This window comes from Ambystoma mexicanum, chromosome 6q, assembly GCF_040938575.1.
Source record: "Ambystoma mexicanum isolate Mex_15411 chromosome 6q, UKY_AmexF1_1, whole genome shotgun sequence".
Lineage (NCBI taxonomy): Eukaryota > Metazoa > Chordata > Amphibia > Caudata > Ambystomatidae > Ambystoma > Ambystoma mexicanum.
In genome coordinates this window covers 1,403,723,700-1,403,740,430 of record NC_090937.1, presented here as the reverse complement: position 1 = coordinate 1,403,740,430, position 16,731 = coordinate 1,403,723,700, and the positions used below count along the sequence as shown (strand labels likewise).

Sequence of the window (16,731 nt, the reverse complement as noted above, 5' to 3'; positions counted from 1 at the left end):
GGTCTCCTTGCAGGCGTTGCTCGTGGGGTGCCGGCTGACTGCCCAACACCACCTATGCAGCCACTGCGCCGCATTGCGACCCGCAGCCCTGTAACCTTCTTCACTGGCTGCAGCCGTTGAGGGAGCTCCGGGGGCCTCTACTGGTATAAAGGTACTCTCGTCGCCAATTGTTATAAAAGACCCATACGTGTTATGTTATATAAATGGGTTTAATTGTAGAACCCCCGGAGCAACATTCGAGGAAATCAAATATCTATAATGGTTCTGGAACAAACACGTTCCAGAAGCATAACCATAGCTCTCAACCATTTGTGTTGCAAAGGCGGGTGAAACCACCCGATTTTGTTTTTGGCGGGTGAGACGCCCATTGGAATGCATGGGCGTGCAGGAGGCTTGGCGGGTGAGTCAGCCCTTTAAAAGGCGGGTGACACCCGCCAAAAGCGTGTGAGTTGAGAGCTATGGCACAACATTAGATTCCACACATGCAATGAATAAATGAAAAAAAACATACTATAGGGTTGCCAATGCTTGCTAGTTGCAATTATCATGGGTTGTCCTGGTTTTAAAAAAATGCCAGCACATTGGCAAGGAGAAATGCATAATTACGAGACAAGGCTCTATCTGGCAAATAAATATTTCTTTAGTATTCTTGCATTGGAAATACTAATCTGATAGAAAATGCTCTAACAAAAGCCATTTTAGGGTCAGGCATGGTCCTCCTATTGATGGTTGCCTTACCTGACCCCAATTCAATATGGCCTCTGTTAGCTGGACCTCAGTGTGCACCGAAGGCAACTGAAACTGAAGCAGTATTGATCGGCCTGCTAAGCCCGCCAGGCAAGTTGTGCACAAGTACTATAACCCGCTCCTACAAATTGCCCGGTTCCCAGGTGCCGCGCATGTTGCAGCAGAGGGGGGTGCGTGCAACGTACCTACATCTCTACCAACGTCAGATTTTGATTGGTCATTGGGCGTTAGCTTTTGACCAATCGAATGCACGGGTTGAAGTTGTTTACCGGGAGCTTGCCCATCTAGAATCCCCGGGCTTTTCGAGCACTGCCTCAGAGAAGAGAATACAATCCCGCATATTTGGCAGTCATGTGATAAATTATGGCTGATTTAACGGTGGTCCAGTTTTTATTTCGCATTAAAAGGAACCAATTCAAGATGGCTACGTTCCATGCGGAAGCGTGACCCAGTGTTAAGTTTGACAGTTCCCACGGTGATGAGATTCTTGAGCTACTGGAACACGCCGCGTCCTCCTGCCTACGCATTGATTGGCCAATCATAACTACACTTCCTTGCTCTGCGATTGGGTAGCGACTACGTCAGATAGGCGCCGTCACGTTAGACAGCATCCTGCTGTCAGTGGGTGAGTTTCCTGCTGAGTGCATGGTGCCGGGTAATGCTTCTCTAGCCAATGCTCTCTGCAGCAGATAGAGGGGCCTCGGTTGATTGCCGCTAGGGGGCGGGGCCAGAAAAAGGAGCGGTTTTGATTGGCTGGCGCGGTGACCGGAGGCAGAGGGCTCCTGTAGCTTTCAATCGCTGAAGATGGCCACCCTCGAGAAGCTGATGAAGGCCTTCGAGTCCCTAAAGTCCTTCCAGCAACAGCAGGGACCTCCCACCCCTGCAAGTGGCAGTGTCGTGCCAGAGGAGCCCGTGCATCCTAAGCCGTAAGTATACTTGAAGTAGGAGGGGAGGGAGCAGCTTCACACATGAGGTGAGGGCGCACCTGATAGATGAAGAAGTAAAGGGAACAATCTGACAGCTGAGGGGATAGAGGGAGCACATGGGAAGGAACAGTAAGTAGAAATGGATAAAGCTGCAGCCACCCTTTCATTGTACATCCCACCACGTTATCTTTGCACACAGCGTGGAAATAACATGTAACGAGTGATTTGACTGATGACATCCCAGGGTGATTGGGAGTTTTATGTGCTTCGTGTTTCTGTGTTTGCTTTCCTCCAAGGAAGGTCGGAGCTTCTCGCGTACTTTGCATGTGTTTGTATTATTAAGCGTGGTCTCTTGCTGTGCTATGTAGAAGGGAGGTGTCCTGCAGAAGTGACACCACAGTATGCCAATTGAATAGACTCAATGCATGCATGTCAGTGGTAGGCTGCGTCGTTGTGAGTTAGGGGTTAGAATAAGAACTGGAGCGAAGAGGACGTGTTTGCATGGGTGTCGTTCGACTTGTCTGTTTTTAACCTTTTTTTTTTGCTAGAAGGTAATAAAGAGATGTGGATTTTGGGGGTCAAATATTGACTATGCTTAGTATCATTTGTCTGAAAAATTGCCGATACATAAACGGCAAAAATACGTAATTTGAAATCCATTTCTCATAGTCTACGTAGATTGTTCATGCAATTGCGTCTCGATCTCCTTCCCTCGTTTATGGTTTTGGGTAGAGTAGCAAAGATACCTCAAGCTAATAGGACATGTAGACCTTTCATGAACAAGGCACAACTTGAAAGCACGTGACATTTGTTAACTTCCTCGTACCCCACTTTATATAACTCTTACTTACATGACTTTTGGGTCAGTTCTGTGACGATCTGAGAATAAAATGCACAGACGCTTTCTGGAACCGGATATTAGCTGGTCATGCAAAGGCTTTGACTATCTCATTAATGCTTTTATGGAAATATATACGAACTACGTTTTAAATAAGACTATTAATTTTGTAGAGTACATGTGTGTTGTTGTAAATTAAATATTGGTCGCATAATGTCATACTGTTAGTGAAACATTTTTTGTTTAATGTATATATGATTCATGCCTGCGTGAAAATACTAAAACGCACGTAACTAATAAGAAAAGAGAATAGAGTTGCTTACTACTTTTATCCATAGTCATCCATTCCTTATTCTGGTTGCAACAGTGAGCCAATGAATGCTACTCACCCCAGGGTACTATAAATCATATTCGTATATGTACCACATACATTCCTCCTCAATACACATCTTATTACACAATGACCTTAACTAAAGACACTTGACATTTGAGTAAAGAACGAGAAAGGAGTTAGCCGACCCCTGTAGTGCCTAGGTTCGGACCTGGCTGAGTTGAGACCTAAAGGAGAGTACCTGACAACTGAGTGTTGTGATTTGGTAGTGGTAGTAATGATCAGAAGCTGTGTAAGACAGTGTGTATGTGTGTGTGTGCAGCATGCAGTGTTGGCGTATTTTAGGGAAGCGAAGCATAGATGATCTACACACCAGGTAACGGTTAGAATTATCTAGCTCGTGCGCAGGGACTGAGTATACCCTTATTAATGCAAAAATGTTAATCCACTTAGCTACATGAAAGCTTGTGTGCGCCACTGCTCAAGGTTGCACATTACACATATCAGAACAAACATAGTACAGTTCTTTCATATTGCCCAAACCTGCTTGCACAGATATTGTTGCACATTCCTCATCCCATCCTCAGTAGGTATATAATGTCTTAGTCACAAGGTGTTGTTGTGTTTTCAGATCATATCTTCTCCTGGAGCAGCATTCTGGGTCTTTCAATCTTGTCATGGCTTTCGGTCGGTTTTTGTGGTTGGGCAGAATCAGCGTGCATAGATCCTATGAGTCGCTTTTTCTTTCTGTCATGACCGAGGTTTACTCTCTTTGATGCAATTAAACGGGCTTATGTTGTAGGCAGTGTTTTCGGTGCTGCTCTGACCTGTAACCTTTCTTTCCTTTTCTAGATTTTATAACTAACAGCTGGGGTTTACAAGTTAGGCTCAAGTTTGTTTTGCGTATTCCTTATCTTAAACAGGACGAAGTCTCTGGCTTCGTCTTGGTTAAGATCGTTGCTGTTGCGTTGCTGTTGTACATTGTCGCTTTTCACAGTTAGAACTACATGAGTTGTATGTGACAGGATGGCGGACCTTATTGGGCATTGCATCAGAGATTTGGCTGTGGATACCCCAGTTGATGTGTGTGGTGTACATTCCCATATGAACATCTTAAAGTAAGTTCTTGTGCGGGTTTCTTGTTCTCTTGTGATGCAAAATATTGTGTTTAGTCTTTATTATTAGTGTTCAGCATGATAGGGTCAGAAGAGGTTGATTCTCTTATGGACCATGCCCAGGTCTACCATCAGGGTCCCAAGTTCACGCGACTGTTCATGGTCCGATGATGGAGCAAATAGACATTGGGAGTCAAAGATAATCTTCATACAGAGGCTCACAAAAGCAGTGGATGTCGATACCTCAAAGCATAGCTGTAGAAATTGTTGATAACAATGAAGTGTTGTTGCAGCCGTGATCTGGATATGCCAGAGGGCAAAGTGCCGTGCCATTAGTTAGTGGAGAAGATGATCATGGTCTTTGTCAATATTGGGAGATGGCTGTGCCAATCAATACACATGTATTGGCCCAGACTTGCTTAGGCCACCAGATGCAATATTCACTGTCTTGTTTTCCTGCGCCAGGACTGCACTAAGGCCGCAGGGTCTAGTGCCCATGTGAATTTCAGTGCAAAATATTAGGTTAAAATATGCTATTGAAGTCTCTGAAGCTAGGGTGTCTTGAAATGCTTTCTGGTGATAGTCCTTCCGTGACCATGGCACGTCTGCCTTTGCAAGCCTGCAGAGAGTTCAGATTAAGGTGGGTTAAATGGGGATGAACCACACACAGTAATTCACCGTCCCTAGGAAATGTCAAATCTCTGATGGTGATGTGGGTGGGGAAGCTATCTTGAAAGCCCTTTTTCTTGGGACTGTTTATAGACGATCATATGGCCAGTGGAAGGCACAGACGGATTGGATGCTCTGGATAAACGGTTTTATATACACCAAGATCAAGGAAGTATGGGTGGGGTGGGACGGAGGGTGGCCCGCTGCAATCTTGGCAAGATGTAAAGTGGAGGAGCTCCGACTAAAGTTTTTTTGAATCGTGCAGCCCAAGCTTCACTAATTGACCAACATTGGTTGTGTGTGTGTGTTGTAATGCTTCTGACGACTTTAGTATCTGCTCGGTTCAATGTATTTAGATTTCTGTGTGTTCTACTTGAAGAGATCCAGAGTTTTGAGTAGAAAATCCCGCAGTCATATGCAGTGCCGTTGTTTGGAGATCCGGACTGCTGAATGTGCAGAAAATGGCTCAACACACTGACTTACTGATTGGCTTGGTGCAGTCCCTGATTTAGGCGAAGGCAAGTCCCGCTTCTTCCCCTTACCCGTTTGCCCTGGGCTCTCCTCTCCCAACTGAGAGTAACAGTTCTGCTAGGAGTCTGGGGAATGGGAAGTGCAGAGGTGTAGCAGTGTGAGGAGTTTGAGCGCCCTGCATCTAAGAACACGTGGATATGAATATTGAAAGCAGGAGTACCATTTTAAAGTTAACAGGCTACTAGCCTGTCATTAAAAGTAATTCGGCCCACAGTTCTCCACAGCACACCATGTCTTAGCCCCAAAAGTACATTTTCACTAGCCTTTGGCTAGGATCGAATGCAACATTTGAGCCCTGCGGTATTGACGGTGTCCACTCAACAGTGTTTTGGTGGTTCTATGTTCTTTTTCTGCCACTCATCGAATTTGTTTTTTTTAAATATTTGGGGAGTACCGCCAATCCCCTTCCCTTTTATCCCTAACTCCCACCCCCTCTTTATTTTCCAATTAGTTTTTTCAATTAATATTTTTTGTTAAAAAAATTAATGGAAAAAACCTGGTGGCAAAATAACCTTATACCCTGTTGTCAGGGGACTGTCTGTGAGAGGAAGGTAGCGAGAGGGAGCTGCACTGCTTGGCTGCACTCCGAGAAGGGGTAATGGAAATGTTAATATCAGTGCTACTGACCGGACATAAAACTGATATTCAAGTTGATGAATATGGAATATAATTGTGGTTGTCTTGATTCACGATCCTACGGGGAGCATGCCCGCAAACTACTGTGCTACGTCTCTAATGGGATTAGTTGATATTTTGGCACATACACTCTGAAATTGCAACTTGGTTTGCAGCAATTGTATTTATAACTGGTGTAACATCCTGAAAAGTGCAGGGGGATTTGATAGACAGGAAGAAGATTCTCTAAGGATGGTTGGCCAGCCAAAACATACCGCCCTTTGACATCCAACCCTTTCTGTGTTCATGGCTGCGGATCATAGGGAGAAAGAGGAGTCTCCTACACAGGTTCCATCATTGTTTTTCCTTGACACCATAAAAGCATTCTCGGCTACCTTATCCTTTCTATACCAACTCCTAAGTGATTACAAAAGTGTGCTAGTGTAATATTATCCATTGTTGATCACTGTCATATTCATAAGTGTGCGATCAAATATTAATTTATTATAAAAGTGTGATATATATATATATAGTTTAATTTTCAAATAAATCTTTTAATTTGCAAAACAAACCTACTTCTTGGCTCAGTGAGGTCAGGGGGATTCAAAGAGAGGGGCGTTATACAAGGGTTTATCATCCAGATCTATGAATTTGTCATAAAAATATATAAACAAGGGCTTCCCTTGGGCATCCCAGACTCGGCATTGACTTAGTTGGAGTGCTGAATTGAAGTCACTTAAAGGATAGTTCCGGGACTTTTTTTTTATTGTCCCTACGGGTCGGCCATGTGTTTGTAAGCATAAATCGGTAGATCGTAGGAAACTTTCCTATGGACCTTACCCGACTTTTCGCCCATTATCGCACTCGAAATCAGCCTCCATTTTGTGATAATCCTATCATTTCGCCGCATCGACCTGGCTCACCTGCCTTTGCGGCACTAAATCAAATCCCCCGCCCCTGAGCCTGACATCAGCAGACGCGTACTGCCCATTTCAAGCACGTCTCGTGTCAACAATCGCTGCGCCTCAGCTATTGACGTGTTGCCATGGAAATGGCAGGACGCCTCTTTCCCCAATAAGTATAAACAGACCGTTTCACAACATACAGCAGCAGATTTTCGATTCCATTACTCTCTCTGTGTTACTTTGAGTATTCTGTGACTCGTTTCAGTGCTCTGGTCAGCTACCTTCGCCGCTTGTAGCCCGTGTGAACACCTGTACCATCTCTGTAAATTATTTTACTATCTTTACCGCACAATTGCCACAATAATGCCGTATATGTACGAGCCCGAGTACACCGAGGAGGAACTACTGGAAAGGCAAGCACGCGAAAACGATGGGGATTCGGACGGCAGTTGGGAGGACCAGTCAACGGATGAAGAGCCTGGACCATGTCGCATGGACGGCGTCTCCACCTGGTGCACGTGCAATCGGTGCGAGCTAATGCCAACTGAGGAGGAGAACTGCTGCTGCCGTGAAAATTCCGGGTGCTTGGCCTACATTTCGGAAAGCGAGCAAAGTCTGCAGGAAGGCGAGCAAAGTCCGCAATGCATCACCGAGCTGCCAGAGTTCAGGGAAGCCTGCCTCTCACGGACAGTGTTGAGGATGATGATGGTGCTTATGCACGAACTTCGTGGCACTGTTCGTCCGCGTAATCCGAGTAACGAGTAAGTATACTCTGTTTGTGATGTCAGTGATGCCACCACTATTTCATGGTCGTCTCCCACATATAAAATTACATTTACATATCATTCGAACGCATGTAAATTGGTTCCATATAGTGCATTTTCTAGATATAATTTTTTTCTAAGAAAAATGACATGTGTTACCTGAATCGACATTGATAAGAAAGTTTGGTCAGTTTAATACAGTTTGCATCTTTTTTTTTCACAGGTGGTACAGGCTGGTGGCCTATCGTTGCTTCACTTGGTGGCTTCACGGGAGGCTCGGACACCGCGTTCGGAGAGTAATACCTGCCTGTGCGGTACTTGCCATTAGACAACATTTCCCCAGTGACAGTGGACAATACCGCGGATTTTCCCTCGATGTGCTGCAACCTCAACTTTACAATGTGTAATGTTTATTATTTATGTTTAATTAAAATCTAAAATAAAGCCCAACATATATTTTAACAATGGTTGTTTTGATTTTTTAAATGAATCTAGTGTGTCTCCGTTGAATAGCCTTCCAGTGCCTTGTCTTGTCACACCACATGTCTCCGGCCAGCATCCTCCCTCACGCTGGCCGCACACCTTCAATCCACATAACCGTTGAACCCATATATGCAGCAGTCATACATATATTATTTTGTGGGTTGGCATCAAGCGTTGGCAATAAAAAGCTGTTGGATTTTATTGATACAAAACATGGTTATAGGTAAATAATAAATATGGTTGATCATAATAAATCCTCTTTTTGGGCACCGGGTACAGAGATGACCGCCATATATTCTCCTGGGAGGGTGAGGTATTTATAAACTCACCCCCCTGCCTTCCATGTAGTAGATCCTGCAGCCATCCTCTTACATTCAGTTAGATGGCCTCTCCTTGGTGAGGCCCTGCGGCAAACGGGTCTTGTCTGCACGACCACCGCCCCAATCCACCCCCCGCCCTATCAAAGGCAGTTCGCACCGGGGTACTTGCGCTGCTGGCAAGTGGAGCTGTCAGGGAGCGATAAAGGCCAAGAGGTGCCAAAGACCATGTACACTTCAAAGTGGTCTATAGAGCATGGGTTGTTGTTCCCATGTCTACCTCCAGACCCCGTGTCTCCTGCCAAGCATCCCCCTCACGATGGACGCCCCCCTGCAATCCACATAAGTGTGTCTCCATTCACAAGTCTTCCTGTGTCTTGTCTGCACGACCACCGCCCCGATCCACCCCCCGCCCTATCAAAGGCAGTTCGCACCGGGGTACTTGCGCTGGCAAGTGGAGCTGTCAGGGAGCGATAAAGGCCAAGAGGTGCCAAAGACCATGTACACTTCAAAGTGGTCTATAGAGCATGGGTTGTTGTTCCCATGTCTACCTCCAGACCCCGTGTCTCCTGCCAAGCATCCCCCTCACGATGGACGCCCCCCTGCAATCCACATAAGTGTGTCTCCATTCACAAGTCTTCCTGTGTCTTGTCTGCACGACCACCGCCCCGATCCACCCCCCGCCCTATCAAAGGCAGTTCGCACCGGGGTACTTGCGCTGGCAAGTGGAGCTGTCAGGGAGCGATAAAGGCCAAGAGGTGCCAAAGACCATGTACACTTCAAAGTGGTCTATAGAGCATGGGTTGTTGTTCCCATGTCTACCTCCAGACCCCGTGTCTCCTGCCAAGCATCCCCCTCACGATGGACGCCCCCCTGCAATCCACATAAGTGTGTCTCCATTCACAAGTCTTCCTGTGTCTTGTCTGCACGACCACCGCCCCGATCCACCCCCCGCCCTATCAAAGGCAGTTCGCACCGGGGTACTTGCGCTGGCAAGTGGAGCTGTCAGGGAGCGATAAAGGCCAAGAGGTGCCAAAGACCATGTACACTTCAAAGTGGTCTATAGAGCATGGGTTGTTGTTCCCATGTCTACCTCCAGACCCCGTGTCTCCTGCCAAGCATCCCCCCTCACGCTGGACGCCCCCCTGCAATCCGCATAATGCCACGACATATACACGTCATTCATTCACAAACACACCCCTGTTTCGAATTCTTTATAACCCACTTCATATTTCTAATGAGAACTTCTTTGCGCTTTGCTAGTCAACCCGTGAAGGTGCTGGTTATCTGCTCTTCGTCTCTGTGAACTTCCGTGACCACTTTGAGCAAACTCGTCAGTTTGCAACCTGTGAACTGCTCCCTGTTCTACGACAAGAAACTACTCTGATCCCTGCATCTAACTGTTCGTCAAGGTAAGTCCATGTACCATGATCATTTTGCGTCCAATTTTTTAATTTATATCTATTTGCTAGTAGTCATCAAATTGCATCCATGTTTTCTTTTCGTTCACGACAGTACATGCAAGGAACTAGTCACATGTTCTGAGTTTAGTCAAATTACTTTTTCTATTTTTTGAAAGTTATTGAAATACTTATCCGCATGTGAATAACGTGTATAGTTCCAAGAACCAAAACGGACCTTGCATTGAACCTTTTATGTGTCATTTAATGTTTTAACACATTGGTATTCATAGAGAATTGTTGATCTTTACTTTTCAGAACTTTCCATAATGCCTGCCTGTTCCATTGGCGGTTGCCCTTCGAAGACCCATAACAAATCTGAAGATACTATAATGCATGTTTTCCCTAAGACAATAGATCAGATAAGAGAATGGGTCCGATATTGCGGATATCCAGCCTCTGAGCTAGAAAGTAGAGTCCTAGAAGTCTTTGCGGACAAGAGGGGTGATCGATACCGCATCTGCAGCAGGCACTTTAGCTCAGACATGTACTCCACATCATTGCTAATAAAGAAGAAAACACCGCGAGCGAGGCGAAAATTGCTCTCAACCGCTATTCCCACTCTATTCGTCCACATCCCTCCACTGGTGAGTCAAGTTTACGTATTTGTCTCTCGGCCTTGCGGTAGTGTGTAGCATTAGCTAACAATAATTTCCCCATTTATGTATCCACTCAATATGAAGGCGGAAGATTCTCCATCCGTGTCGTTATTGCAGTCATCAGCCACTTCAAGCGCCTATCGGGTAATCTTACTTAGCTACTCTGACACTGACTTGTTTTAGGCATGTAAATCAATAGTTTTAATTGATCGTGTAATTATTTTACCTAATGGTACACCACAGTACTCGTCCTCTAGTCTTTGTTTTCAGTTATAATTATTGTTATCCAAAATAATGCAAGTACTGTCTTTCTGTCTTTCAGGGAGATGCTGAGGAGTCCAACGCATTGACGACAACCGTAGATGTCACTCAGATGCTCGAGGTACGTTTCCGGACAGTTCCATCGATGGAGATCATCAGATCTTGCATTCTTGTAGCGTGATTGTTACACACAATGTTTCTTTCGTTTTTAGCCATTGGTATGTCCTTCTGTCGTCGCCCTCCTATGTGTCTTCTTTTTTCAATATTGTGTTCATTACTAATGAAAGTCCTATGTTTCAGGGAGTCGATGGAGCATTAGTCCAAGAAGAAGGGGGAGCATGCAGTTACGGGTCGGCGCAACAGCTTGCAGAAGTGTGCACCGCAGTTACAGCGTCCCTTGATGTTCTTATGCATTTCGAGGTATGGATACTGACAGATCAATCATGCGAGATCAAATGACGTGATTACATACGCTATACTTCCTTCTTTATTAACGCAAGTACTATGTTTCAGGGAGCTGACGGAGCTTCTTCAACAAGAACATCACCCCTAGTAGTTGATGCAGATCTCTGGGTGGTGACACTTCCAACGATGGAGCAAATCGAATCATATTTAGATATCCATTATTTATTTTAGACAACTGATCATTTGTGCAGGTCTATTTAGATGAGCCGTTGACGCCTGCAGAAAGTTTATGTTCTTTTAAACAAAATAGAAAACCATACTAATGCAATTACTGTGTTTCAGGGAGTTGCTGAAGCGTCATCTTCAATAATATCATCAATGGAAGTCTATGCGTAGCCCGAGGTATGGATCTTGACAGTTCAATCTAACTAGATCAACAATGCGTGAACTATTGTCGTTTGAATGTTCTACACAATGCGTTCATTCGTGTTTTGCTATTGAGATGTACGTATGGGTATTGGTCCCCAAGTACATTTTGTGTTTTCAATATTATTATACATACTAATGAAAGTTCTATGTTTCAGGGAGTCGATGGAGCCTCAGTGAGTGATGGATGTGCTTATCATGAAAATATAGTCGTTGCAGCGCGAGAGGAAGTGGAGACATGCACACACGAGTCGGAGCAACAGCGTCCAGATGTTGAAGTTCGAGGCAAGAAAGTTTCAAAGAAAAGAAAGCAAAAGAAGGTTAGTGTCCTGTTCACTATATTATGTTGTCTTTCACTGTCAATAGTTCAATACTGTAAGTTGTGTTTAAACTGAACATCCCTTTTCTAATCTGTCCTCTAGTTGCGAGTGGGTGTAAGAACTAGATCTACACAGACAGTGAAGCGAACGAGAGATGTTGCTTGTCAAACCTTTTGGCAGGGACTTGAGACTGGAGATGCATCGTGCCAATGGGAAGAATATGAAGTGATTGACAACGGAACTATACCACCACCAGCCATTGATAGTGAATGTCCTCCTGGTAGTTTGGATGCAGTCGGAGATCAATTCACAGAATCCACACCCGCAAAAAATAAGAGCGCGCGAAAGTTGAAGACATTGTTTTTTTCTCCCATCTCCGGACAAGGAACAGATGTTGCAATGGAAGAGAATGAAGTGGACGACAATGAAACACCATCAATATCACTCAGCATAGCGGAAGACGATATCAGAGATTGTACCTTTCATGCGAGTGACATGTCCTCAACGTTACAGGCCGAACCAGCTGGGATGCAGAGTGACAGTATAAGGAAAGAGGCCAAATTCATTGTATTCGATAGCTGTTTGATGGATATTATTATGATGATGAAATGTGGGCATTGGGTTGGTGGGGAAGTATGTGGGGAGCCATTGATTAATGTGACTCGTGCAATTCGAGGCACTAACCTTAAAATACATGCCACCTGTACACAATATCATCCGTTCGCATGGTCTGCACAACCCATGCTGGGGCAACTGCCAGCAGGCAATCTACTTTGTGCAGCGGCCGCACTTTTTAGTGGTTCAAGTTTTAAAAAGTTACAGTATTTCTTTCAGTTTGTGGGAATCCATTTCATTGCGAAAAGTCAGTTCTACAAATACCAAACCGATTATCTATTTCCAGCCATCAGCGAAGCTTGGAGAATGGAAAAAATGTCAATGGAAAGTACATTCGCGGGCAAACGCTTCAGGCTAGCCGGTGATGGACAGTGCGACAGCCCAGGATTTTCAGCCAAGTACTGCACCTACCACTTTCAGGACATGGAAAGTAAGAAAATTGTGAGTTCGGTGGTCGTGCAGGTGTCACAAAGTACATCCTCAGTGGCCATGGAGAAAGTTGGCTTTGTAGCATCATTGCAAGAACTACAATCGCGGGGAATGGTGATCGACCTGATAGCCACGGACAGACACGTTTCAATTGCCAAGACAATGAGAGAAGAGTACAAACATATAAATCACCAATTTGACGTTTGGCATCTTGCAAAATCAATCAATAAAAAATTGTCGGCTGCAGGTAAAAAAAAAGAATTGCAAGGTATTTCACAGTGGTCCAAGTCAATCAGCAACCATCTTTGGTGGAGCTCAAAAACATGTGAAGGGTCGTTGGAAATTCTACTGGAAAAATGGCGGTCAGTAATGTTGCACTGTAGCAACGTACATCGATGGTCGACAAATGAACATTTCCACAAATGTGAACATGGCCATTTGTCCACAGAGGAGGCACGGAAGAAGAAGTGGTTGATTCCTTCATCACCCACTCACAAAGCCATTGAAAAGATTGTATTTGATAAAACTATAACAAAAGCTTTGAGGGGACTCACGGAATTCTGCCACACAGGAGATTTGGAGGTGTTCCACAATATGTGCCTCAAGTACAGGCCCAAAAGATTGCATTTTGGCATGGAAGGCATGATAAATCGGACTCTTTTAGCGGTCTTGGCACATAACCATAATGTTGGCCGTCAACAAAGTAGGACGACCGGAACTTTAGGGACGCTTCGCTACAATAAGGCCTTCACTAAAAGAAGTAAACAATGGGTGATCAAACCAGTGTTTGAGGATATGCAATATGAGTTTATTGAGAGACTTATCGTAGATGTCCTCGATAGGCACATACATGGAGTGGTGAACAAACCTATGCAGGGGACAACTGCATTGCCACCCAACATTGCCTCTGTTCCATGTCCACCTAAAGCAGAGCTCATTGAGAAATACACATCACGGTTTAAATGATTGTAATTTGATTGTCTGTTCTCTCGAGTCTCCTCATGTTGCAGGCCCATTGCAATTAAACCAAACAGTAATATAAATCATTTTTACAAAAATTATAGAATGTTTCCGTATTACAAACACATGGCCGACCCATAGGGACAATAAAAAAAAAAGGCACGCAGACAAGATGTCCCTAAAACTAACTGCAGCTAACTAGAAATGTGTGCTCGCTCAAAGTGAAGGTCAGCTGCTTTGATGTTTTGCTCGGGTGGCGGAACGGCCCACGACCCAATATAAGGTTCTATTGTGATTTGACCTTGACAGGCCGGGACCATCCTGAAAGACTAAGAAAAGATAATGAATAAAATTTCAGAAACGAAACGATGAGCCACGTTCATTAGAAGAAGTAACGTCGGCAAAGAAGGAGTGGTGTTTCGGGTCTGCCCTACACAGAGACACAATGGAAAATGCAAATATAATGTAAGTAACTTTTGATGAGTTTATACCGCAATTTCATTACTATACAGTGGCTTTAAAGACGGGTTCAGTTGTACTTGTTCGTTCTATGTGGCATATTGTTTTCTACCGCGCACTATCTTGAGGAGAAACATCTGCTTTTACTGAAGCACCTCAAAACCTTCCTCTTTGCTTCTGCTTTCTCTCTCCCTCTCCCCTGCTACAACTGGTCCACTGTCTGCGACCTCGGTCCTGGGCCCTTCCACTCTCCACCTGCACTGCCTCCCTGTCAACCCCTGCACTGGGGGACTGTCTCAGTATCCTACAGCCCCCCCTTCCCAGCACTTGTTCTGCACTTACCTTGCACTTGCCACCAGCTGGCCCTATTTATTTATTATTTTATGCTACTTACCTTGTACTCCACTCCCCCCCCCTCCATGCCTCGCCACGCCTTTAAACACTTGTGTACACCCAGTAGCGCTGTCCTCGCTATGAAATGAATAATTTTAATAAGGATCTGATGGTGAGACTAATTTCATTTTTAATGTTTTTAGGTACATCATTCACTACTGTCTGTGTCACGAGTACCAGACACCGGCGGATGGCTTCTACAGCCGCCAGTTGCTTCTCCGCGTGAACAACGTTACCACCCTGACCATTTTATGGGACGATCGCCAAGTACAAGTATGCCCTTACGCGGTACTAACGGTTAGATGCAACATACCTACCGTTGTGGTGGCCTAGTGCCTCGTTGTTGGAACAGCCATGCGATTATCAGTGCGACCGAAGAGCTTATTTTTATCGTAAACCAACACCCTGTGTACTGCACACGAACATCGCTTCCCTCAAGACGAACTAATTTGGATCGAGAGCAAAGAAAAATGCAAATCGCTGAATATTCTCTAAACATTTGATGTCCAATAAACGTACTTTGCCAAATGTACAATCTTGCCGTTTGCTTTTAAACCACGGTTTCACATTCCGAATTGTGGCGCTGTATTGTGAGATGCTCTAAGACCCTGTGTACAGCAAAGGACCATCGCGTTCCTCAATACGAACTTTTTGGAACGTGAGCAAATAAAAATGCAAATCGCTGAATATTCTCTAAACATTTGATGTCAAATAAATGTACTTTACCACATTTACAATCTTGCGGTTTGATTTCAAAGTACAGTTTCATATTCCGAATTGTGGCGCGCTGTATTGTGAGCTGATCTGTGTTGATTTCCGGGGTCTGTGTGGAGTCGCGTAGAAGACGCCTGGGCGCGTTTGCCTACGCAACTCAGTCACGTCACGGATAGAGGCGGGGAATATGAATGTTTTGATAAAGTCTGTTTCAGGGGCGGGGGATTTGATTTAGTGCCGCAAAGGCAGGTGAGCCAGGTCGATGCGGCGAAATGATAGGATTATCACAAAATGGAGGCTGATTTCGAGTGCGATAATGGGCGAAAAGTCGGGTAAGGTCCATAGGAAAGTTTCCTACGATCTACCGATTTATGCTTACAAACACATGGCCGACCCGTAGGGACAATAAAAAAAAAGTCCCGGAACTATCCTTTAACAATCCATTGCTCTCCAATTTAGACCTCCCACAAATGCAGCATAGTACTATTCCAGAAAGTTCACCTGTTGCAAGCATCCACTGGCATTTGGACAAAATGTCACATGGAAAACGCCAAGAGGCCTCTTTCTTATGGTAGAGTGAAGGACAACATAATGTGCTTTCGGCTCCTGCAACGTTATCTGGTGCTTTATTCAAAACAATACCTGAAACACTGCAGACAGGAACAATATAGTTTTCTAGTGAATGCAGACAGCGTTCAGAGCTCTCACTAAAATGCAGCCTTCCCTGAGGCTTAAGGAAAATGTCTGCTGCACCCATGATGCATTTTAAACCGACTCCATGTTTTAGTCAAATATATTACATTTTTTTAAAGCTTTACACCCTGGTAGCATAAATCCGAGCTGTAGGGCTAAGGGTATAGTAGGGCAACGAATGATGTGAAAATGGATCCTTCACCCATATGACTCAAGGTGGCAAACTTGTAATTCTACTAAAGGGAGTCGAAGGCCTTATCATCTAAAATGTGCCGATGTCCTTCCCATTCAGATATGCAAGTAGGAAGCTGAGTAATTTTCTAAGATTAGAAGCGGTAGACCTCTCTGGTACGCAGCACAATCAGTCATGAAGTGACCTAGAGGAAAGTAGTGGGAGTAATCTATGAGAACATTTAGGGTTTAGGGGCAAGTAATCCAGCGAAATCTTTGTAAAACTCAATAATGAGCCCGTGGGGACCAGGTGTTTCATCAGACTTCAGTCCGCATCGCTTCAATAATTTCAAGCCTGGTGATGGTGCAATTGGAGGTGGAGCAATGTACTTCGTACAACCGATTCAGTTTGGCTCTCTATAAATGGGAGTGAAAGTGGAACTCGGAGTACATAATTAGAGGAGTAAAGGGACATGTAACAATTATGGAATTCCACATATAATTTTCTTTAACCTATGCAGAGTTCACCATCATACTTTATAATAAAAGGCCAGATGTATGTTTGTTCGACGCCATCATGCACAG

General features: G+C 44.6%; 1 protein-coding gene across 4 annotated transcripts in view; it reads left to right on the top strand.

Moving 5' to 3' along the window:
* Positions 1-1,341: 1,341 nt before the first annotated feature.
* HTT (huntingtin) overlaps positions 1,342-16,731 on the top strand; it is a 2,905,635-nt gene continuing 2,890,245 nt past the window's right edge. For 3 of the 4 annotated variants that reach the window (XM_069632055.1, XM_069632053.1, XM_069632052.1), the window contains exon 1: positions 1,342-1,673. In XM_069632055.1, the coding sequence (XP_069488156.1) occupies positions 1,552-1,673 (122 nt within the window). In that variant the 5' untranslated portion in view covers positions 1,342-1,551. The remainder of the gene's footprint in view (positions 1,674-16,731) is intronic. The other variant, XM_069632054.1, reaches the window with a different exon arrangement.